We start from the raw sequence: 23,386 nt of genomic DNA, 5'->3' as shown, positions 1-23,386 counted from the left end.
AAGGGGGACCCCTTTTTAAAAAAAAAAAAAAAAAAAAAAAAACAACCCAGCACAACCACAGTTTGAGTCTCTTCTAAGTCCCTCTCCTGCTGTGTGCAATATTTACAGACATGATCAGATACACTGACTCAACCCTGAATCATCAGACACCCCTGACAAAAGGCGGGGGCTGCGACAGGGCGTAAGAGAACTAGATCCTTACCTCTTCAGCAGAAGTGATGACTCAAGACATAAAGATATTACTTACTTATTACTTATTATAACAGGAATACATCAATACAAGCAAGATATAAGTAGAGAGGGATGCAGACAGATTGCTGATCATTGATGTAAATGGGGATAGGCATGGTGGTTTCTGTAATCTCAGTACTCAGAAAGCTTGCTGTGCTCCTGCCTCGGGCTCGTGAATGCTGAGATCACAGGTATGCACCACAATGCACAGGAACATCTGTGGCAGCACAATCTCTTGCTGTTATTTTCTGGAGCTGAGGATTAAAGTCACAGTTTCCCTCCTGGCTTGGCAAACAATCTGCCACCATGCTACATCTTCAGTCCTGGCAGCACAATTTTAATACTAAGAAAAAAGAAGCAACTCTGGTTAATTAAGAGCTGAAATCATAAATGGTTGGGTGGGCTGGGGATGTAGTTCAATGGTAGAGTGCTTGACTAGTATATGTGAGGCTCTGAGTTCAACCCCAAGTACCACTAAGATAAAAAATTTTTTAAAAAGATGAAATAGGGCTGGGGAAATGGCTTGGGTGGATAAAGCCCGTACGGCATAGAATGAAGACTAGAATTTGGATCACCAGAACCCATGTACTAGCTGGGCAGGTGCCCAGCACTTGGGAGGCCCATGTACTAGCTGGGCAGGTGCTCAGCACTTGGGAGGCAGAGATGAGGGATTCCTGGGACAAGCTACCTAGACTAGACTATCAGTGAACTCTGGGTTTATTTTTTTTCATTGAGCTTTTTAAATTTCATACATTTCCCACTCAAATTCAGATCCCCCTCCCCCAATCCACACCTCTCTCTACCCCCCACTGAACCCTATGCACTCTGCCATACATGCTGACTCCTATTCATTCAAGTGTTTATACCCAAGTGTCCTTCAGTGTAAATGCCTCCACTGGAGTCTAGTCAGCCCATCCAGTGGTCATAGGTCATACTCTCCCTCACCCAGCAGTAATCAGTCTCAAATAGTTCTTAATCTAGTGCTGGCCCACCACCTATTTTTTACGTCCCCTTTGGGCCCTTGTTTTATTGAGCTGACTTGGGTCCCACATTTGACACCACAGCTGTCACAGGCTCACAGGAGCAAGCCTCCAGTAGCCTGGAAGCCTCCACCTCCCCATAATCATGAACCAGCCCTGAACTCTGGGTTTATCTGAGAGATCTTGTCTCAATAAATAAAAGTAGAAAGCCATCAAGAAGGACATCCAATGTCAAGTCACGCTTCCACATACACAAACCACACACATGCGTACCCTCCCCACAAATCCATGAGGGACTGGAGAATGGCTCAGAGGTTAAGAGCACTGGCTGCTTTTCCAGAGGATCCGAGTTTGGTTCCCAGCACCTACATGGTAGCTAACAACCATCTGTAACTCCAGTTCCAGGGAATCTGACACCTTTTCAAGGCACACATGTGGTACACATACATATATGCAGGTACACACTCATACACACAATCTAAAAATAAAATAAAAACATGAAATAAACGATGGTATGTTGATCCTGGAGAATGTTATGTACTTACTGCAAAGAACAGAGCAAAGTTCTAATCAAGAAAAAGTTAAGTCGAAGAAGTGAGTTACAGAATAAAAATTGTAGAATCCAATGAGGACTAACAAGATGGCTCAGCTGGTGAAGGCACTTGGCACCTAGCCTAACAACCTAAGTATGATTTCAAGACCTCCACAATGGAAGGAGAAAATCGACTCGACTCCTGAAAGTTGTTTTCTGAACTCCACACCTTCCCCACCATGTGCCATGGTGTATACACACGCACACACACACACACACACACACACAAATAAATAAATAAATGTAAAAATATTTAAAATTCCAGTGAAAGTGAGGTGTTCTGCTGGGGTGTGGTTCAATGGCACATTGCTTGATTGACATGCATGAAGTCTAATGTTCAATCTCTGATGGCTGCAAAAGTGACATATGGTTGCACACTCTAAAGTGTTAGCACTTGGGAGGCTAAGACAGGAGGATCTCAAGTTTGAGGACAACCCTTGTTAGATAATCAACCATCTCTTTTTTTTTGAGACAGGGTCTCCCTGTGCCCCAGCTGGCCTGGAACTTGCTATGTAGACCAGACTGGCCTCAAACGCACAAAGATCCACCTGCCTCTGCCTCCCAAGGGCTGGGATTGAAGGTGTGCACCACCACACCTAGCCTTTGTCTCAAGGGGAAAAAAAAAACCAGTAGATATTTTCATCCAATAAGTGTGGGAAGGGCCAAGGAGATGGCTCAGCTGGTAAAGGCATCTGCCACCAAGACTGACAACCGAAGTTTGACCTCAAGACCTATGTAGTGGAAGAAGAGTGCCAGCTCCCACTAGTTTTCCTCTGACCTCAACACAGGCACATGTGCACCCCCACACAAACACATATACTCATACGCAAAATAAATAAAATGTGAAACAGCAGCTGGGTGTGGTGGAGAGATGGCTCAGCAGTTAAGAACATTGGCTACTCTTGCAGAGGACCCAGGTTTCAGTTCTCAGCACCCACATGGCAGATAACAAGTATCTGTCCATAACTCCACTTCCAGAGGATCCAACACCCTCTTCTGGCTTCTTCAGACATTGCATAACATGGGTGCATTCATATACATGCAGGCAAAACACTCATACACATAACATAAAACAAATCCTGCTGGGTGTGGTGGCAGAGGCAAGCAGATCTCTGTGAGTTCAAGGCCAGCTGTGGCTACAGGGAGACCCTGTCTCAAAAAACACTAAAATAAATAAATAAATCCCCCCAAAATTGAGAAAATCCTAGACATGGACAATTGTGGTGGCACATGCCTTTAATCCCAACACTCAAGAGGCAGAGGTAGGTGGATCTCTCTGAGTTCAAGGCCAGCCTGGTCTACATAGTGAGTTCCAAGTCAGTTCAGGGCTATATAGTGAGCCCCTGTCTAAAAAAAAGAAAAACTGGACATGGTGGTATGCTAGTTGACATAAGAGTGGATGGTGCTTGAGCAACAACACCCAGAGTCCTTGTCCTCTGGCTTACACACACACACACACACACACACACACGCATGCAGATGCACAAACAGAACCTAAGACAAAAGAACATAGTAGCGATTTCCCCTGGGGAGTGGACTGGCTACTTTAACTTTTTTCTTGTTTGAGTCTATTATACCAACACAGGGGCAGGCATATAGTCCTTGAATAATTCACAGCAAAAGAGAGATGGAAAGAGAAGGGGGAAAAAACTTGAGGAAAAGGTACGTGGTGAATGAAGAGCCTTGTTGGAGCAGTGGGTGGAAAACCTTTGGCTGCCTCAGAAGGGGCGAAGAGGGAGACCCAGGCTATTCTCTAAGAAGACAGCTGAGAAGTCAACAGGGGCAAGGTAAGGAGGGCAGCAGAAAACTGGAGAGGACAGTCATCAGTCTCAAAGGGCCTTGATGGCAGCCAGCAGGCAAGGGCCAGACAGGTAGCTCCTCCTACCTCTCTGGAAAGGCTGGGCACCTGTGTGGGTAGGATCTGACTGCCCATGCCAGGACAACACACAGAGGAGAGATGTTCTCACCTGACCTGGCAGTTTAAACTGGTGCCCAAGCTGAAGGACAGAGCAACTGTCCTGCCCATTGGTCCCTTCTGTGCCCAGAGCTTGTTGTGGCTGCAGAGTAGCTTGAGCCAAGGATGCACTGGCTTGGACTGACATTGTGAGGTCATGGAGGGGCAAAAGAACTCTAGGAACCATGTGGAAAGGTGGCAGGTGTCTGGTATGCACAGAGCACTAGCAATACTTCGTTTATGGAGTTTCATTCTCTTCAACAACCCTCATGGCATGAGTGAGGAAACGGGCTCAGGGGCTAGAAACCTTGACCAACATGCCACCTGTTGTTAGATACCTTCTGCTGTGTAACAAATTTCCTTACATCAGTCACCTCATGGTCTTTGGGAGTTAGGAGCCTAGGAGTGACCTGGCCCCATTGTCTGGTTCAGTCCTTCTGACAGACTAGGGCATGGTGGCCCATACTTGTAATCACAGCACTTGGTCAGTAGAGGCAGAGGATCAGGAGTTTAAGGCCAGCCTCAGCTACTTAATGGAGTTTGAAGCCAGCCAGTGCTAAATAAGACTTTGTCTGACTACCCCCCCCCCAAATAAACAACCCCACTGTTGTAAATGAGGTGTTTGAAAGCTTGTGTTTGGGGCTGGAGTCACTTCCAAAAGAGTTCACTCCTACAGCTGTTGGTGGCTCCACAGGGTGGGCTGTCTGCCCACTGTGGCAGCTGGCTCTCAGAGTGAGTGGTCCCACTGGGAAACTCTCCACTTGTGGGATTCAATTTGAGAACAGAATTGCAAAGCTGTACTAAAGTGCAACCTTACTTAGTAAAACAAGCTACCATGCTCTGGCAATAAGGCGCAGGATTGGACATACTTGACTGCTAGAGGGGAGGCGCCTGAAGAGGGAGCCCTTCTTTCACTGTACCCGAGACAAATGCAGTCCGGGGGCTTCAGCGGGAGAACTAGAAGACCCGTGAGGAAGGGAAAGGGCTCAGAGATGCCGCTGGTTGACCTTGAAGCGTCCTGAGCCAAGGGGACTCTGCACTCTGCTGTGCGCCCTACTACCTGGCCTGGTGCCTCACTTCTCCAAGGACATTGTGACTGGCCTTTGCAAGAGCTACATCCTGTCGCACCCACCCAGCTAGGCCGCTACAGCCTCTGGTTGTCTCGGTTGTGCTCATCTCTGGCCCCATTCCACTCCTTGCGAGGGGGCGGGGGGGGGTTGTCTCTGGGTCAGACGATTTGGGCGCCCTCTCCCTATCACCTCGCTGCCACACTGTAAGTAAAAGGACCAGATTGGATCCTCTAGGTCGGGTCTCGAACCCTCGTTCAACTCAGCCCGAGAGGCTGTTACCCTGCGGCCGGTCACTAGATGGCGCTCCGCTGCCCCTGGCGGATGCGCACAAGGGTTTAGGGCCGCCTCTACGAGGCGTCTCACCAGCACCTATTCAGCCTCCCACCCATCCGTCTCCCCGCCGGGCCCTCCACCCCAGGCCTCCCTGCGTCACAGCACCACTGTCACCCACAGCCAGAGAGGCATCGGAGACCTAGTGCTCCCAGGCAACAACCTGGTATCACACCTGTGTACAGCCCTCCAGCTTACCACCATGGACAGGGCAGAGGGTGGTTGCTAATAAGTGGGCGATTTGTGCCCAGGACAGTCTGGGAAGTAGTTCTGGAGGCGGTGGTGTGATGGCTGCATGAAAATGTGAGCTAGCTTTTGGCCACCAAACTGTACACTTCAGGGTAAAGTAATAAATTTTGGGGCAGGGGATGGTTGTAGCAAAGATGGTAGAGTACCTATCATGCGTAAGGCCTTGGCTTTAATCTTCTGCATCACATACACAGGGTATAGTGGTACACACCTCTAATCCCAGCACTGCGGAGGAGGGGATAGGAAGACCAGGAGTTCAAGGTCCTCCTCAGCTACATATCTAACCTGGGCTAGAAAAGACACTTTTTTGAGACAGGGTCTCACCATGTAGCCCTGGCTGGCCTAGAACTTGCTATGTAGACCAGATTGGCCTTGAACTCGCAGAGATCTGCCTGCCTCTGCCTCCCAAGTGCAGGGGTTAAAGGGGCACCACCACACCTGGCTAAGACATTTTAGACATGGTCCAGGCTGGCCTCCAACTCAGTATACAGCTGAGCAGGACTTTGAACTCCTGATCTTCATGCTTTCACTTCCCAAGGGATAACAAACATATACCACCATGCCCACTAATTTTAAATTAACCCCCACACACATACCCCAGTGCTTCCTTTGTTCCTCAAATAAAATTTAAATTCCCACAGCAGCTCTAGGACCACTGACCCTTTTCCCATTCACAGAGCTGTTTCACTGACATATTGGGGACAGTTTCTTCTGTCCAGTGCTAGTTCCTACTATCTCCAGGTAGCCCCTGGACCCACCCACCACTCATCTAACGAGCCCCTCTTGATTGCCCACTGGAAGCAGTAGCATAATATCCAGTAAAATTGAAACTGGGCAGGCCAGGTCCAATTTGTGTGCATGGTACTGGAGAGGAAACCCAGGGTCTTATTCACACTAGGCAAATTATACTGAGTTGCATCCTTAGCCCCCAAGCTGAGTATTGATTGGCCTGTCCAGGTCCTACTCAGTGTCCTACTTTCTTTATCTGGGAAATGGGTCATAATTGGGTTATCTAGCAGGATGGAGCAACAAGAAAGGTCCTCTGCCTCCCCTGGCTGGTGAATCTTGGTGGACCTCCTCACATAGCTCATATTCTCCTTATCCTTAGTGCTTGGCACACTAAAAGGGCTGGCCAGTGATGTGGAGGGGTGTGATTATGGGGCAGACCCAGGCTCCCTTGCTTATCCCTCTCTCCCCTGGGAGGCTAGAGTTCTTCATGCTAGCTTTCTGGGGTTGACAGAGCACCCATTGGCAAATGGGCCTTGACTGATCCCCATGTGCTCCTGCCCACCAGCTGTTCTTCCCAGGTTATTTGCCCTCAAACAGGAGGAAGCCTAAAGTGTTTTGTTTGTTTTTTTAAATCATTTTGGCCTGGAGACTGCTCAGTTCCTTCAATGGGGCCTTCATACAGCTGTCCTGGGAACATCTGTCTGTAAGAAAAAAGACCACCTACCCCAGAAGCTGAATGAAAAGTGGAGGAATCATTCTCAGACCTGATTCACCTCCTCTAGCAGGTGTCCCCAACAACACAGCCAACCTTAGAGCCAAGGGAGTCCCCAAAATATGTAAGTGAAGCTTCCAGAAGCCTGATGGGCCACATTTCCCAAGTGTGAAGAAGCCAGGCTGTGGTGTCCTTGGGTAGCCTGCCCAAGTGAAGCTAAAAGGGCAAAGAGCCACATGGCCCAGGGAGTTTGAGACATTCTGAAATGGTGACAGGGCATAGGGTCTGCCACAGTCACCAAAGAAGAGTGAGGGAGTGCTTGTCATAGTCACCAGGTGGGGTAATTGAAAGATTCCACAGGGAATGAAATTTTGATTATTCAAACCCTAGGAAGTAGGCAGGGCCCAGTTGGAGGCCCTCAGGCTACCCATTCCTGCATTCAGTGCTAGATGATTCTAGGTCATGGACATACTGATGAAGGTTGCGGAATGTCTGGGGCAGTGGGCCTCCATTCTGCCAACTTAGCTCAGGGTCAGCCATCTGCAGCCATCTAAACTCCCTCCACTCACTTCCAAGCCTAGCATTTTCCTGTGGGTCTTCAGGCCTAAAACAGGTTTGGCCTAACAGAGGGGGTCCCACAAGGTTTCCAACCATTCCTGGCCCAGAACCAAACCCCTTCCCAGGAGGTCCTAGGGCAATAGTGAAATCAGCAAGTAGGTCCAATTTGAATGTAAACACAACTCAAAGCACAACTCAAAACAAGGAAAATCCTGCTGTTTATCCAATCCACTCTGCCTCCAGTAGAGTGGACTGAGGCTCTGGGTTCCAACTTGTTCCCGGAGACCAGCTCCCTGGACTGCCTGGCCTGTCAGTGTCCAGCTTCGGTCAGGTGTCCTCTCCAGACAAGATCCTCAGTCACGGCCCAGCTTTCTCTGCCTGCCACACCAATTCACCCGAGATGTAAGTGGCCTGGACGTGGAGGGTGTCATCGAGCACCACGAAGTCTGTGGCAGAACAAAAATGTGAAAGGGGCAGAGTAGGGCCATCCCCACCCCCTATTGTGGAGCCTCACAACTGAGCCTGGTGGGAAAACTGAGGCACAAGAACACAATTTGCAGAGGTGGATCCTGGAAGAACAAGAGCTCAAACTACTCATAATTGGGGACAAGGGACAAGTGATCCCAGTACCCTCTCACTTGACCTAATCTGAGATGTCAGAAAAATTGGCCAAAAGTCAGTATAGTGGCAATGTGCCTGTAATTTGAGGGTGGGGCAGGAGGAGTGCCATGAGTTTGAAGCCAGCCTAGTCTACGTAGTGGGTTCCAGGCCTGTCAGAGAGACCTATGAAGAGTCTCCCTCAAAAAAACAAGGGCTCAATGGGTAAAGGAGCTTGCCACCAAGCCTAACCACCTGAGTTTGATCTTTGGGCTCTACAGGCAGAAGGAGAAAATCAACTCCCACAAGTTGTCCTCTGACCTCCATAGGTGGGGCCTAGCACACACAAAAATAAATATAATTTTAAAACAAAAGCAAGAAAAAGGAAAAAAAAAAAAAAAGGCAAGTCTGGCAAATAGGGAAAAGGACAAGAGTCTGGTAGGCAAGACTGACAGCAGGAACTGGTGAAGACCCACCCCCTTGGGCCCCAATTTAGCCCTCTATATGGAGCCTCACCTGCATCAGAACCAAAGTCGAGGCTCCCCTTGGTCTTCTCTAGCCCTAGCAATTGGGCAGGGTGGAGAGATGCAGCCTCCAGAGCCAACTCCACACTACAGCCTGCTCAAGGACATGCTGTTGTAAGCATCCCACACGTACGTAGTTCCAAGCTGCAGATTTCAGGACCTTGGCTTGGTGACCACTCAGGACTCTGTAGTAGCTTAGGAAGGACCCTCCCTTCCAAGCTTTGGGGGCTACTGCTCTCAAGCCCACTCATCATTGCAGCCCTGTAGGGAACTTCTCCTCCCGACAGACGAGACATGGTGCTTTCAGGGTGGTATAGCCATAGGCTCTCACTCCCCATAAAGTACTGTCTGCTCCCCTGTGCCTGAAGGACCCTCCTGCCTACTCTTGGCAAAGAAGCCATATCTGGGCCTACCATGCTACCAACTGAGCAGCCACCTGGGACCATGCTCACCTAGTGACCAACACTTATTCCATTGTATCAACACATGCCAGAGCTGCAGCTATCTCCTGTGTCCCAGACCATTCCTAGCCTATTTGCTCTAAATAAGACCCTGACATTCCCCACACCTAGAATGATACCCAGCCTTGAGATGCTTCCAGATCCTCTCCTCCCACCTTATCCCTTGGGAGGTCTCTACAGAGCCTGTCCCAAGCTCTGGAAAGCTTTTCTCACCCCACCCCATCCCACAAGTATTCCCCCTGCTGACTCCCATCATTCCACAGGCCCAGACCCTGGCCTTTCTGTGGGCAGCATGTCCCTGCTCCTCCATGGGGCCACAGCCTCAAACTGTGTTCATCATCCTGGCTCTAATCACTGGCTGCTCACCACTCTTCTACAGCCTTAGCTCTCTGTGAATGACCTTGGTCATTCCTGTCTTCCAGGAGTTATGCCCCCAGTTCCCTGGTAGTTGAAGGATATCAGTACAGAACTTCAATGTCCTCTCCTCCCCTCTAGCTTTTCCCAGATGTAGCCCCTACCCTCAGATACCCATGACCATCAACCCACTGACCTGTGGCCTGCAGGAAATGCCGGATACAGACATCCATGGGGGCTATGCTGCCACTCAATGTCTTGGTGCCTTGAGAGGAGAGAGGCCAGGATGGGGGGGGGGGTTGTGGGCCTGTGAGGGTCATGGACCTGGCAGCCCAGTGGATAAGCAGAGGCTACCCAAATTCTGCCACTGTTCCAGGGAGGAGTCAAGAAGCTGTACATACATGAGTACAGGAGTCACTTACCTGCCACGTAGGCTGTTAGCCCATCCACCTCCACCTCCTGTTGCCCCAGCGTGTGACGGCCATTGCCCAGGCCCAGAGCAGGGACCGCGTCAGTGACCAGAACCAGCCCTGAGAGAGGAGGTGGTTCAGGACCTGGCCAGCTCTCATCCTACCTACCCTGCCCTGTCCAGTGGCTCACCCTGGGGATGGGCACGGTGGGCAATACGCAGAGCTGCAGGGTTAGTGTGTATGCCATCAGCAATCATCCCGTAGAAGATGCAGCGGCCTGGGGGCACCTGGTCACTGGTCAGAAGCCCTACGATGCCTGGGTCACGGTGATGGAACTGGGCAGGGCAGGAGGGGACAGCTGAGTGACAAAAGGGGCCACTGAGTCCCCTTCCACCCTGAAGCTAGGGTGGCACTCACAGGCAACATGGCATTGAAGAGGTGGGTGATGAAGGTGGCTCCACTCTGCACTGCTTCCTCTGCGACCTTCAGGTCAGCCACAGAGTGCCCTGCACAGGGAACCTACAATCAAATTCTGCACCAGACAAAAATTCTGAGCAGGCATAACCCCACAGGTGGCCTCTCACCTAGAGACACACAGATGCCTTGGGCTGTCAGTGCCCGGATTACTTCATGGCTTCGGCCCAGTTCAGGAGCCAGTGTCACAATGCGGACATTGTCCAGAGGCCCATATGTGGCCAACACATCATGGAAAGCATTGGCTTCAAAGGAGCGGAGGTAGGCCTCTGGGTGTGCACCCCGCTTCTCATGGCTGATGAATGGGCCCTCTAAGTGCACCCCTAGTGGAGGGGACAAGGGTGGCTCCAGCAGATACCCCCCACCCAGCAGCCCCATCCCAGTCCCTCAAACCTGCCCTCCCTCCCCAACTGGGCATCTTGGAAGGAGTTAACCACTCACCAAGGACCCCTGCCCCATGGGGACCTCCACTCTTCACAGAGATCTGAGGAAGGACCTGGGGGGAACCAGCTGTTAAACCCCTGCCCCCCCACAGCCCAGCACCCAGAGGTCACAGCCCAACCAAGATTAGAGCCCCAGGTCAGAGTTCAAGACCCTGGCCCAGCCTAGCCCTGCTGGCCTTCCCTATGGGTGCCAGAAAATGGCTAAAGGCCCCTCAGTGGTCAGGTGTAGGAAGAAATGACAAGAGGGAACACTGAATAGCCTGTCCTGAGGACCAGGAGATGACAGTGTTCCCAGGCCACACAGGCAGGAGTTGGAGCACCAAGAGTTCTCCAACTTGCTCTGGCCCTCAGAAATGGCCTCTGCCCAGCAGTAGCTAAATCAGAGTGGGCAAGTCCAGAGTTACTGTAGCCTCCCTAAGCTGCAGGACCAGGAAGCAGGACCAGAGGGCAGAAGGAAAGAAGAGCAGAAGCAGAAGCTTGGAGGCTGGAGAACTCAGTGCAGGTGGGGAAAGGGCTCAGGACTCACAGCCAGGTCCATTCGCATCAGGAAGGTCACTGTATAGGCAGGAGTGGCAAGTACTCACTTAGTCTAAGAGGCTATCTGGTACAGCCACATCTCTCCAGTTCTTTTGGCTGTTGGGCAGGGACTTGGGGGTGATTCCCGGACCCTTCAAGTATGAGGACTCTGGGCAAGACAATAACTAACCACACCCTCCCTCAGCATTACTCATCGCCAATAAAAGTGAATGGCTTAGTGGTGGTGTTCGCCTTTAGTCTTAGCAGGGGCTATTACACAGTAAGACCATGGGTAAAAAAAAAAAAAAGCAAAGAGTTTATATATAAGGCTCTAAAGCTGGGTATGGTGGTACACTCCTAAAATCTCAAGCATCTGGTAGGTAGTGACAGTAGGATCAGTTTAAGGCCATCTCAGTTACATGAAGTCCAAGGCCAGCCTAAGCTACAAGAGACCTTATCAGAGACCTTATCTCAAATTAAACAAACCAACCCCAAACACTTAAAAGTGAGTCCAGAGAGAATGAGAGAAGGACAATTAGACCCTGGGAGCTAGATAGGTGGACTCTGCACACATCTGGGAACTCATTAGAGGTAGGTAGGTGGAGTGGAAAACAGATATTAGGTAGAAGTTTATGTCCTTAAGGTTCTTATAGCAGGTCCTTCTGAGCAACATAAGACTCTTCCCAGAGGATCTGACAAGCCCAAGAGACAGAACCTAAGCAGCCCAACCTATAGGTGCCCCACAGAGATCCACCCAAAAGTTAGGTGTTCCTGGGGCAAGACCTGCTAGTGCCATCCCTCAAAAAGAGCCCATACTGAATTCCCCAGGCAGCAAATGAAGGTAGAGGACCAAGCCAGCAGGGAACAGAAGCCAAAAGAGCTAACAATACTGCCTTTGGGCGATGAACAAGATTGTCAGCAACAAAACCAGCTCTTCAAAACTAAAAATATGTAAGAAACTCATAGAACAAACTCCTAGATAGAAGCTGAGGAAATGTCTAGAAAGTAGAACTGAGACAAAAGATCAGGAAAGAAAAAATGAGGAGACAGGCCCAGAAAGCCCAGCACTAGCCTAGTGGGGTCCCATAGAATGGCAGAGAAATGGGAGAACAATCACCAAGGCAATTCAATAGAAGATACCAGAAAACCCTAAAGCTGAGCTTTGTCTAGTAGGCAGCAAAATGGATAAACGCCCCAATCCCACATCATGCCACCCTGAGACCTCAGGTCCAAGGACAGAGAAAGATCCTAAGAGCTTCCAGAGAGAAAATGGTCACCCACAAAGGATCACAGATCAGATGGCCTCCTGCTTCTTATTTGCAACACTGGACATCTAAAGACAGAAAACCAGTGTTGTTTTCAATGTTCTAGAGAAACTGAGCACACTGCTGTGCGTCTGTTGTCCCCCATACTCAGATCACTTAAGCTCAGATTTTGAGACCAGCGTGTGCAACATAACAAGACCCTGTCTCAAAAAGAAAAAGGGTAGGGTCTGGAGAGAAGGCTCAGTGGTTAAGAGCACTGGCTGCTCTCACAGAAGACCTGGGATTGGGTCCCAGCACCTACATGGCAGCTAACAACTGTTCCTAACTCCAGTTTCAGGGGATTCAATGACATTATCTTCTGGCCCCCGTGGGTATTACATACATGTGGTGCTCGAACATATATGCAGGAAAAACACTTAGACACATAAAATATAAGCAAATAAAAAAAAAATGTGAAGAGAAAGGGTAAAATGGAACTTGGCAGAGCCCGGAAGTTTTGGGCCAGGGATATAGCTAACTAGTAGAACATGCTTAGCTTTAGATGCTAGGTTCAATCCTCAGTACCACAAAAACGAGAGGCAAGTGTGGAACAGAACCACACAAATCTCATGGCTCCGAGGTTAAGATCATTTACTACTCTTGAAGAGGACTCAAGTTCAGTTCCTAGTACCCACAGTGGGTGGCTCACAACCGCCTGCAAATCCAGCTCCCAGAGGTATATCCCATGCTTCTGGCCTATTCAGGCACTTGCACTCATGTGCACACACACATACATACACATAAAATTTAAAAATTTTAAGAAGAATAAAGGCATTTTCAGATTTTAAAGGACAGTAGAAACTTACCCTCCTGTGACCCTTTTAGAAACTACTGAAGGATGTGCTTCACCAAGATGAAGTATGTAAACCAGCAAAGGAAGAGGCAGGATTCCAGACATGGGAAACCCAGTAGAAAAATCCTTCCAAATGAGAGGAAGGGAATTCCTAAGATAGCTCAGCCCCAGTGAGATGATACACAATGATCATGAAAGCAGAAGACAAGAGCTCATGCAGCATCTAAATGGCCAGAGTGTTGAGACAGTGAGCAGGAAGCCTGCAATTGGACTTAGTAGCTTAAAAACCAAGCAAAGAGGCAAGCATATAGGAGGCTGAGACAAGAGTTCAAAGCCAGTTACAACTATAAAGTGAGTTCAAGACTGACAAGGGTACACAAAACCTTGTCTCAAAAAAAAATGAGGGGGGGGGCAAGTTTGATGATCAAGCGTTTGATCACCAAGACCCACATTATAGAAGCAAAGAACTTCCACTTGCATGCCATGGAGTACAAATATATTTATTGACTGCCCTCTACACACACACAATCACAATCACACACACACACACACACACACACACACACACACACACACACACACACACCATAATTTAAGAAAACCAAGAAAACACCCCATCTACTCCTCCACCCTGCCCCAGCCACACACACAAATAAAGAACATTTAACGCTTAACTCCAGGGAATGCTGACCTGTCAAGTAAGAACACCTGAGCTGTGCTCTCTTCACAAAGTCCTAATGATGTCATGATTGATGAGGCTGACCCAATCCAAATTACAGGTAACTTAACTACTCTTCAAGGACAAAGGAATGGAAGCAGATGAGAGGGTGGCTTTTTTGTTTGTTTTTGAGACAGGGTCTCTCTGTAGCCCCAGCTGGCCTGAAACTCCCTATATAGACCAAACTAGCCTGGAACTCACAGAGATCCGCCTGCCTCTGTCTCCCAAGTGCTGGAACTAAAAGGCACGTGCCACCACACCTAGCCAGAAGGAGATGAGAGGGTTAATCCTCATTTTCTTGGTGAAAAGCAACAGGTACCGCCCTAAACTGCACAACCAATTACAAATACCAGCAGATTTTTTTTTTTAAAAGGTAGGTGGGTGAATTCCAAGAGAGACAGGTGGGTTGAAAGCAGATAGCTCTGCGGCTGGAGAGATGGCTCAGTGGTTAAGAGCACTGTCTGTTCTTGCAGAAGACCCAGGTTCGAATCCTAGCACCCACATGGCAGCTAACAACTGTCTGTAACTCCAGTTCCAGGCGACAGCACTGGCACTACACCACATGGGTGCATTTACCTACATACAGGCAATACATGCATACACATAAAAATAATAAATAGCTGGGCGTGGTGGTGCACACCTTTAATCCCAGCACTTGGGAGGCAGAGGCAGGCGGATCTTTGTGAGTTTGAGGCCAGCCTGGTCTACATAGTGAGTTCCAGGACAGCTGGGGCTACAGGCAGGGAGACCCCGTGTAAAAAAACAAACAGCGCCCCTCCTCCCAAATTGGCCCAATTTCTACCATCAATTTCTACTTGCCTCCCAAGGCCTTCATTCTAAGTGTTATATTGAGTCTATGAAGTGCTTAGACTGGGCATTTCCCAGTGGGTACTGGGAAGACAATTTTAGGAAGACTTGCCAGTCCTCCCACAAAGGAAGAGCCACAGCCTGCACCATACAGGTCAGACCAGCTGCAAGAGGAAAGCTCAGTGATGGTGAAGGAGACCTGGGGGCAGGGCCAGTAGAAGAGCAAGCCTTCCAGGCAGAGCTTGGGAGGAGAGGGGACACACCTGGAGATGCTGGAATGTGCCTGGGGAGAAGAGCCTTAACTGGTAAGAAGGGAATGTTGGTGAGGAGGGGTATAGGTTCCATTTTTTTCAGCGTGGAGAGAGAGCTGTAGAAACTTCCAGAAAGTCACCTCTGACATCCAAGGAGGGTTTCACATGTGCCAACCTCCCACTGATGGTTCTCACTCTAGGTTTGAGGAAATTGAGGCTTAGAAAGGGGTAAGGTTGCCCTAAATCTTCCAAGGGATAAATGTCAAGAGGCCAGAAACATGGCCAGGAAGCAAGAGCACAGAGTCCACATTCAACACCCAGGGCTCCCTTCTCTGATCTGTGTCCACACACCCAGAAAGGGACCCACCAGCAGTCAGGCACTCGACTGTGCAGTGGATCCTGTACTGGAAGAAAAACAGGCTGAGACAATTGACAACAGGAAGAGAGTCCATTCAAGTATGGTTAATGGCATTAATATCCTAAACTCACCAATTGCATTGTATAAGAGAGTGCCATGTTTTTAAGCAAGAGTGAAGTACTAAGGGATTAAAGGGCTGAGAATATGCAAGGATCTCTCAGACAGTTCTGGAAGCCAGTAAGTGCACGAGCAGGGAGAACAAACGAGTTAAAACTGGGAAACCTTTGTAAAAGCCCTCTTAAAACTGGAGCAAGGACAGAACTTCCAGTAAGAAGGAAGGTGGAAGTTATTAGGGATGTAGGTGACAGTAGCCAGAACAAATTGAGAGCAGCTCTTTATGGAAGGCGTGTTCAAGTGAATCACATATAGGCAGGCAGGTTAGGGAGGAAGAGCTTGATTAGAGACAACAGCTGTGGCAGAGTTCCAGCCAACTAGGGGTCCAGAGACCTAGAGACTGCCAATGGGGTAGGTAGATGTGAATGCGGACAGAAAACATTCAGACAGCTGCAGAGACCATGTCAAGGGACAACTGGAGAAAGAGGGGGAGCCCCCCAGACCCAAGTGGAGGGAGGTCAGAAATACGGCCTGATTCACGTGCTAGAATTTCCAAAGTTAAAGGGGCTACTGCTCTTGGGGCCCCCTTTGCTTCAGGGGATGGGGTGGAAGCAGCGTGGCCTCACCTTGTGATAAACCTCTGGAGGGGATGTGATCAGGGTGGGGCAGAAGGAGGTAACACCGTGGGACAGGATCCTCCGAGCCACTAGGGCGACCCCAGAACCCACATCCTCTGTAGCCTTGGAGAAGTCCACACCAAATCCACCTGTGGCCACAGAAAAGAAGGGGTCGCACGGTGCTCAGAACTCCTCCCCTGGGCTCCCTGGCCCAAGTCAGGCCGCACCGTTGATCTGCACATCGATAAAGCCAGGTGCCAGGATGCAGCCTCCGCAGTCTCGCTGTTTGTCAGCCACGCGCCTCTCCTCAAAGAACAGCTTCTCAGGATCCAGGATGCGGCCCCCGCGCACCCACAGGTCCTCTCTGTAGACAAGAGTGGCCAGCACATGAATCACCACCTGGACCTTGGAACCACATCCACTGTTATAATCCGATCCCCAGCCACAGTCAACTCTGCAGACAACATCCCTAGATTCCCACACCCTGCCCTCCCCACCCTGTCCCCACACCCAACCCAGCCCTGCAGTGTACAGAGCCCTGGGCCCTACACCCGCCGTCCTGCACCACCCCAATTCAGACCTGAGCAGCACGCCGCCGCGCAGGATGCGGCAGTTCGTGAACTGGAGCACAGGAGCCCATGCTGTGCACTGCCCGCCACGCATCATGAACCGTGCAGAGCCCAAACAGGCCGGCAACTGGAGTGGTGGCAAGTCGGAAGCCTGCAGGGACTCGCGGCACCACGTGACCCTCAGCTGATGAGGCTGTCACGTGATGGCTAGGGGCACGTGGTCGGGCAGTAGTAGTGACGCTGCCAGTGGAGCCCGCCCAACCGCTCCGCCCATAGAAGTACCGGAACACACAGGCTAGTCACATCCAAGAACTTTATTGAACACAGCTCCCCGCCAGCCCTGGCGAGCAGCAGCACTCTGCCCTCCAGCCTTGAGGCCCAGGTCTGGGGGGAGGGTGACTTCATCCAAGGAGTCTCAGCAACGGGAACCCCGAAAGGCAACACTCTACTAATGGTTACTATATAGCTGGGAGACAGGGCTGCTCCACAGACGCATGAACAGGTCAACTCTTTTATAAATAAACATCCAGTGAAGAGAAAAAGGACAACTCTAATCATCCTTATACACAGAGCACTCTAGGGTGATGGGCAGGGCAGCCAGTGGCCGGCATCCTCACTGGTCAGGGGCCGGATGGGAGATGAATGGGCCCAGATGTCCACAGCACGGGGCGGCAGGGGCCAGGCGGGGGCAACAGACAATGGGCACTAGGACACTGCGCATTTACAAGACCAACTATGGAGGGGGCAGCTGCCCGTGCATGTGTGTCAGGCTGCTCGTTCTGGAATGAGGAGGGGTGGTCTTTACATCGTATTCTGTGGCTGGTGGGCTCTGAAAAGGGCTACTTTGTGGAGAGGATGAGGGCCACAATGAGACCGTAGAGGCCGAGCACCTCTGCGAAGATGAGGATCAGGATCATGCCCACGAACAGTCGTGGCTGCTGGGCTGTGCCCCGCACACCAGCATCACCCACAATGCCGATGGCAAAGCCGGCTGCCAGGCCACTCAGCCCCACACTCAGGCCAGCACCCAGCTGGAGAAAACTCCTGGAGAGAGAAGAGACACATAGGCTGTCAGCAAACTGCCCATCCACCACAAGATGCACCTGGTGGGACAGACCCTGCAGTCACCTGTAGAGGGTGATACCATCGGTCAGGGAATTGGCGATAAGGACTGCCACCACCAGGCCGTAAATAGCGATAATGCCAGCCATAACCACTGGGATGATGGACTTCATGATCAGCTCTGGCCTCATGACTGACATAGCTGCGATGCCAGTGCCACTCTTGGCTGTGCCATAGGCAGCACCCAGGGCTGTGGAAGGAAGAAACAAGGTGAGCCTGGAAGCTGCCTGGAGAGGAGGAGCTCTTTGCACACTGGGAGGGATCCCCAACTTATATCCCACATGAGAAACTGAAGGCAGGCAGGCAAGCCCCCTGAGAGAAATAGCACCATAGCCATTTCTCCCTTGCCTCTAGCTGAGCCATCCCCCAACCCCCTAGGGTCCACCTCTGCCCAAAGTGGCTCTTGCAGTTAGCAGATCCTGCTCTGCTGTGAACCAGATCTTGAAGTCCTCCACACTTGTGACTTCAGGCAACTGGTCACAAAGGAAAGAGCTGGGGCCCCAGAGGCTTTGCTTGAGATTCTGGGTACCTGTGTCTCACCCTAAGTTCCAGACAGTTCCAACATGAGTGGACTGCCTCTCAGCTGCCTCTTAGTCCAGAATCCGTCAGTCCCTAACTATACTGGAGCCTTCAAGCCTCCTAAGATATACTGACAACAGGGTGGCCTATCTCCTCTAGTGCTACTACCCTACTTCCACCTCCCCAAGATATACTGCCTTCCTTTCAGGAATTTGTTTCCCTCTCCTGGCTTCAGGTTTTGAACTCTAGCTCTTATTTCTGCCACTGAGCTACTTAAAAACTTCACTGGCTGCTTCAAGCTTGACTGTGCCCAGGGCATCCATGCCATGGTCATTCTAGGGACAATAGTAGCTGGTTTGCCACAAAGAAGACAAAACAGGCCTCTGCATATTTTATTGAACTCTTTTTTAAAATTTTTATTTAAAATTTTATTTTCCGTATATGAGTGTACTGCCTGCATGTGTATTAAGTGCACCTCTGTCACGCAATGCCCTCAGACATCAGATCCCCTGGAACTGGAGGTAAGGATGGTTGTCAGCTGCCATGTGGCTGCTGGAAATTGAACCCAGGTCCTCTGCAAGAATAGCCAGTGCTCTTAACTGCTGAGCCATCTCTCCAGCCCCTTATTGAACTCTTTGGACCACAAAAGATGCTTACTGTGTGCCCGGCACTGAACAGGGCTGAGGTTGGAGGGGCTCTGCCTTCTCAGAGCTCATACCCAGTAAGACAGGACAGTGACTCAAAGCTTCATTTCCATGAAACAGAGGGAATAGAGTAGGGGAGGTACAGTGAGGGAGGGGAAGGTCCTGAAAAGGATCATGGAGTGGGGGAGATGAGGTAAGTGGGAGATCAAAGGAAGACCAGGCAGAGGACAAGATTCTTGACAGCACATTCAAACACCAAACAAAATGGTTATCAGTTGAGATCAACTGGAAGAGGCTGAGGCTAGGATACAGGGCTTGCCTCTTCTGCAGCACCCTGAAGTACCTAGATGTTGTCCTACCAACACTTGCAGCACCTTAGGCTTCTGGCCTGAGGTCCATCTTCAGGACATCTCCTGGAACTATTCTGGTCACTGTGCATTTCTTTTAAATATTTTTTTTGGAGGGTGGGTTATTTTTATGTGTATGAGTGTTCTGCTTGCACATACCTAAATTCCCATGTGTGTAATGCCTATGGAGATCACAAGAGGGTGTTAGATGCCCTGTAACTGGAGTTATGTATGGCTGTTAACCACCATGTGGGTGCTGGGAACCAAACCCAGGTCCTCTGCAAGAGCAGCCAGTGCTTTTACTCACAGAGCCATCTCTCCAGTCCCCCCAACAGTGCATTTTTAAAAGAATTTTATTTATTTTTATTTTATATGTATGCGTGTATTGCCTGCATGTAGGTAAGTGCACCCATGTCATGCAATGCCTGTGGAGGTCAGAAGAGGCTGTCGGATCCCCTGAGACTGGAGTTACGGACTGTTGTTAGCTGCCCGGGTCTTCTGCAAGAACAACAAGTGTTCTTAACCACAAAGCCACTGCTCCAGCCCCAAGAGTGCATTTCTGAAGCTCCTATTGCAAGCCCAGCCCCATCAGGATGCATCACAAGTAAAAGGGCTCACAGCCCTGAGAGCACACTACTGAACAGGGAGAACACAGGCTGTCATGTGGTACTATGGAGGTGGGAACTAAACACCAAGAACTTAGCACCCCGGAAGTAAGCCAGACCCTTTCCCAGGAGGTCATGGCTGAGAGATGAGTGAGAAAGATGACCACTAGGGGCCAGAGAAATGGATATAAAACTAGCCCCAACCTGGAAAACAGCAAGTATCCAGTAAGTCATGTCTGGCAGGCTACAGAAGGCAGACCTGCCAACAGTGCCAATGCAATGGACAGTTCCAGGAAGTCAAGCACCAATATAGGGAGGAAGTCACAGAAAATACGGAAAAGCAGCAACTGGCATTTTCATGGAAGACATGATGAAGAAAGAACCAACAGGATATTTGTCATAAGAAAAAAGGGAAGCTAGAATGAGAGCAGGGAACAGAGGTCTCCAAGATGTGTGTGGATCTCATTTAAAGAACAATGGTCTTTAAGTTTAGGTAGTCAATGCAAGGGAGGCCATTGGCCAGGCACTGACATTGAGCTTGGAGTCCACCCAGTAGCAACACCAGGGGCCATCAAAGGAACATGGATTTGTTCAGATAGCAGAGAGGACAAAGACATGTTAGAAAATGGGATGCTTGGGGGAAGAAATGAAATCAGTAAGAGGCTAGCCACCACAGGGCTGTGTTCAGTAAGTGCAGAAGAGTAGGACTAATGGCATTCTATCCCCAGGAACTAGGGCCAGGTAAGAAAGACCAAGACCAGTAACTTGTTTCCTGTAGTGTGCAGATAAGATACCTATTGGCCAGACTTAAGACACAGTCTTGATGGAAGGGGGGGTGTCGGGGACAGGAAGCTAGGTGCAGAGAAAAGAGTTCTTGATGGCCAAATTCTGAGTTGCAGGGGCCATCATGACAGCCAGAACATGAGTTCCCCATGTTTTGCTTATTGATGTCCCCCCAATATCTGGCACATAGTAGGAACTCATTTAAGACTTGCTGAATAAATAACCACAAATGGTAATCACAGGTGACCAAAGAACTGGAAGCTATGGATGCATTCTGGGCACAGAACAGAAGGGAATGCAGGGCAGCCTCTAAGGAACCCTGAAAGTGTGGAAAGAACAGGTGTTCTATGAGGAAAGAAGTCTAGACCACATCTCCCACCACAAATGACCCCTTGTTCCAATGGGATGGGAAGGGCAGGGCTCACTCAGCAGCTCGTGACTGGCGGACAGGCCCAGGCAGAAGGAGGTCCTCAGGACAGAAACCCCACTCCCAACCTGCACCCTACAGGTGTTTACAGTCAGCAGACACTGTTTGGAGTTCAAACCCTCCACATACCTGTACTGAGAGCCAGCCTTCCAACCCATCAAGTTGGGTAGGGCTGGGCGGGGTCACTTAAGCCAACAACCAGACACAGAGGAGGCTCCAGACCAGCTGAGACCAGTCCCTGGGGGCTGTGACTTACCTCCCCAATCCCACATTCTTGGGTCTGGCCCAAAGGCTTTTTTCCCAGGAAGGCCAATTTTCACTAAATTTGACACCGTAAAAAAGGTCAAGCCCACCTTCAAAAGCAAGGTGCCATCAAGAATCTTGTCAGACTTTTTGCTCCTCAGAGGGGGAAGCTTCTCCCAGTTCCTGCCCCTCCACCCCCCATGGACAAGGAAAGTCAATCATTGACTCATCCATTCATTGAGGTCAGGACTGGTGACTCTTCTAAAGATCAAGGTCCCACTCATGTAAATGCTGGCAATTTAATGCTACCCTGGCACATCAAAGGAGACCCTTAGCAAGGGTCCACTCAGGTGGTCCTTCCTGGATTACCTCACTTCCACAGGCTCTAAATAGCCTGAGTCCCTGCAGGTTTCAAGGACCAACCCTCAGCTCAGTTTTCCCAAGCAACCCACATAGATGACAAAACTATTGGGAAACCCAGACAAGCCCCAACCGGAAACACCTGCCTCACCCCATGATAGAGACCCACTTGACCCCAGCCAGCCGTGCTGCCACAAAAGCAAGGCTTGGGGACCTTACCGGGGACATACGCTCCCCTAGTGGGCGCTCCCCAACCCGCCGCCGCCTACGGACAGGCGTCTTAGGAGGTGTGATGTCACACCTGCCCGCAGAATGCGGGATGCGGAGCAGGCGCAGGGCCGCGCGCCGCCCCCTGCGCCCCCACCCCAGCCTCGCTCCCGCCTCCCGGGGCTAAGATGGCAGCTGCACCGCGGCCCCACCTCCGCACCGACATGGCCCGGTTGGCAAGCCCTGCGCCTGATACACTCCACGGCCTCCGTCGCCTCTGGAGCTAAACCCCACCCGTACCCGTGAGGCCCGGCACCCCGACACCCGGGGATGACGTCAGAGTGACGTCACGCCAGGCACCCCGTGAAATGCGGGCTGGAGCCCCTCACCGCGTCGGGGCCCCCTGCCCCTCCTGCTGAGATGCTTACCGCTGAAGATCATGGCGGAGGAGGCGCCTATGACGGCGAAAAACGAAGCATACTCGGGGCTGGTCTTGGACTCAGTCATGACTGCGTGAAGGGAAGGGGCAAGGTCAGCTGACGGCCGGATGGCCGGACGGCGGGCAGACGGGCGGATGGGAAAGCGAGCGGAGACACGAGACCGGACGCGGAGGCTGCGAAGGCGACCCGGCCAGTCAGCCGCTGCGCTCTAAATACCACCACCGCAGAGCAAGATGGCGGCCGCACTAGCGTCACATGATTCGGGCTCCGCCCCTCCGGGCCGTACCACCTGGCGCCGGCGGGGGGCGCTCCCAGCTCGCCCGCAGCCGGGGTACGGCCACGAGGTCCTGCCACAAGCGCGCTGGGTTGGGCTCCCCACGTCGGCCTGCCTCGGTCTCTGCAGGTGCACTGTCCGGTTCCGACGTCCTCTCGGACCCTGCGGTGTTGGGTCCTGCGGTCCCCGGGGCGGATCTGTGGGTCTTCATATTAGCATACGGGGCGGAGCTTATGCTGCCCCACCTCCTTTGCGGCTGCGCGCCGTCCGCCGGTGTTCAGTTCCCAGGAGTGAATTTCCTGGTGGTCAGCGTTCACTGCCCTGGAGCTCCAGGCCTTCCAGCTGTGCGTGGCTCAGGTTCTCATGCACAGCTGGGTCGTAGTGGTATTAGTTTTCTAGAACTAACGAGTCAAAGAAACCCTGAGTGTGGGGCCCCACCCCACCTGTAAAGTCCTGGTTTTACAATGTAGTCCTCCCATGTTTCGTGATCAGTTCCCTCCATTCTATTCTTAGGCTCCAGCAGATCCAGATCCACCATCTCCCCCTAAATTCCGAAAAAACTACTCCCGATTTGCTCCTTCCCCTTGCATCAACGAAGCTGACATCAACTGGGGAGGGGTGTCTTTCCGTTAAGATGGAGGCATGATTGGCCTTTTGAAGCCCTGTTGATGCTGTCACCACTGGAGGTTCTCCTCGCTGC

General features: G+C 50.9%; 2 protein-coding genes across 4 annotated transcripts; both read right to left on the bottom strand.

Moving 5' to 3' along the window:
- Positions 1 to 7,604: 7,604 nt before the first annotated feature.
- Positions 7,605 to 16,904, bottom strand: Amdhd2 (amidohydrolase domain containing 2). 3 transcript variants are annotated; one of them, XM_008845516.3, is made up of 11 exons: positions 16,727 to 16,904; positions 16,374 to 16,510; positions 16,156 to 16,295; positions 10,667 to 10,721; positions 10,336 to 10,548; positions 10,169 to 10,257; positions 9,942 to 10,086; positions 9,764 to 9,871; positions 9,538 to 9,606; positions 8,519 to 8,670; positions 7,605 to 7,851 (listed from the first exon to the last, which is right to left on the bottom strand). In XM_008845516.3, the coding sequence occupies exons 1-10, from the start codon at positions 16,810 to 16,812 to the stop codon at positions 8,564 to 8,566; spliced, it is 1,149 nt and encodes a 382-aa protein (XP_008843738.1). In that variant the 5' UTR covers positions 16,813 to 16,904; the 3' UTR covers positions 7,605 to 7,851; positions 8,519 to 8,563. The 3 variants fall into 3 exon arrangements, with proteins under 3 accessions (XP_008843738.1, XP_008843729.1, XP_029425669.1); XM_008845507.3 differs by having other exon boundaries at positions 8,519 to 8,620; positions 16,727 to 16,903; XM_029569809.1 differs by lacking the exon at positions 10,336 to 10,548 and having other exon boundaries at positions 8,519 to 8,620.
- A 107-nt stretch (positions 16,905 to 17,011) lies between these two features.
- Atp6v0c (ATPase H+ transporting V0 subunit c) lies at positions 17,012 to 22,644 on the bottom strand. The gene is made up of 3 exons (XM_008845497.3): positions 22,401 to 22,644; positions 17,844 to 18,027; positions 17,012 to 17,759 (listed from the first exon to the last, which is right to left on the bottom strand). Exons 1-3 carry the CDS (start codon positions 22,477 to 22,479, stop codon positions 17,555 to 17,557), a joined length of 468 nt encoding a protein of 155 aa, XP_008843719.1. The 5' UTR covers positions 22,480 to 22,644; the 3' UTR covers positions 17,012 to 17,554.
- Between the last annotated feature and the right edge of the window lie 742 nt (positions 22,645 to 23,386).

The sequence above is a fragment of the Nannospalax galili genome, unplaced genomic scaffold (genome assembly GCF_000622305.1).
Source record: "Nannospalax galili isolate Female #2095 unplaced genomic scaffold, S.galili_v1.0 scaffold471, whole genome shotgun sequence".
NCBI lineage: Eukaryota > Metazoa > Chordata > Mammalia > Rodentia > Spalacidae > Nannospalax > Nannospalax galili.
Note: the sequence above shows the minus strand (reverse complement) of the source record. Positions and strands in the feature narration are given on the sequence as shown.